The 766-nt window shown below is 42.8% G+C and overlaps 1 protein-coding gene across 1 annotated transcript; it reads right to left on the bottom strand.

Annotated features, from left to right (window-relative positions):
- Window positions 1-766, bottom strand: LOC113327919 (cyclin-dependent kinase C-2-like). The gene is made up of 3 exons (XM_026575034.1): window positions 569-766; window positions 242-396; window positions 1-55 (listed from the first exon to the last, which is right to left on the bottom strand). Exons 1-3 carry the CDS (start codon window positions 764-766, stop codon window positions 1-3), a joined length of 408 nt encoding a protein of 135 aa, XP_026430819.1.

The following is a 766-nucleotide window of genomic DNA, read 5'->3' as shown; positions in this document are numbered from 1 at the left end:
TCACTGAATTTCACTAATCTGTAGCGGAAACCCTCGTTTCTCCTTATACTCTGGCCTGAACAGTATGCGACAAAACCCCAATCACAGAACAATGCTGTAACTGTCATTATCATTGCTTACAGCATAAGCTTCTCTGCAAATTCAGCTCGACTTCTTGCACATTCTCTACAACAACAACAACAACATATCACCATCTTCACTCCTTCTCTACATTGCAGCAACGCCAACTCATTCAGCTGACCTGCAATCACTGCCATCACCTGAACCTCTTTCCCTGCATTGCACTTCTGTTGCAACAACAGCAGCACTGCCTCTCATACTTTCCTGTATCTTCTGCTGCACTTCTTTACTGCCTTCTCCAGCAAATTTTGTCCTTCCTCGGCTTCCGAGATCAGCCTAAAACCACTTCCTGCAACCCTTTCATTTAAGCAACAACAACTGCTCCTATCTTACTCAATTTCCTTCCATCTGCGAGTTGGTATTCAACACCACAGACCCAATTAACCACATCATCAACCTGAACCCTTTGAGTCAAACACACAACATATCAACAGAATAAACAACCAACACTCCATAGATCAACAGATTTCCCATAACAGGTGGATCCAAGCAAAAGTTCAGGAGGCCGATACCATAAAGTAACAAATCGACTAGTTAATGGTTGAATGTGCCCGACACTAACAAAATTTTCCAGGCCAAAATCAGCTATCTTCAGAGCTCCATCATCACTAACAAGAAGGTTAGATCCCTTGATATCTCTGTGCAT

Source organism: Papaver somniferum, unplaced genomic scaffold (genome assembly GCF_003573695.1).
Source record: "Papaver somniferum cultivar HN1 unplaced genomic scaffold, ASM357369v1 unplaced-scaffold_107, whole genome shotgun sequence".
In the NCBI taxonomy this organism is placed as follows: Eukaryota; Viridiplantae; Streptophyta; class Magnoliopsida; order Ranunculales; family Papaveraceae; genus Papaver; species Papaver somniferum.
The sequence above is the reverse complement of the archived record's forward strand: the minus strand, read 5'-3'. Positions and strand labels throughout refer to the sequence as shown.

What these genes read in the sequence shown, in the direction of transcription:
- LOC113327919 (XM_026575034.1), bottom strand. Translation starts at nt 766, where the DNA reads ATGCACAGAGATATCAAGGGATCTAACCTTCTTGTTAGTGATGATGGA. An exon ending in AATCTGTTGATCTATGGAGT is followed by an intron (nt 397 to 568) that starts GTTGGTTGTTTA and finishes AAGTGGTTTTAG; the next exon opens with GCTGATCTCGGAAGCCGAGG. An exon ending in GGTGATGGCAGTGATTGCAG is followed by an intron (nt 56 to 241) that starts GTCAGCTGAATG and finishes CATACTGTTCAG; the next exon opens with GCCAGAGTATAAGGAGAAAC.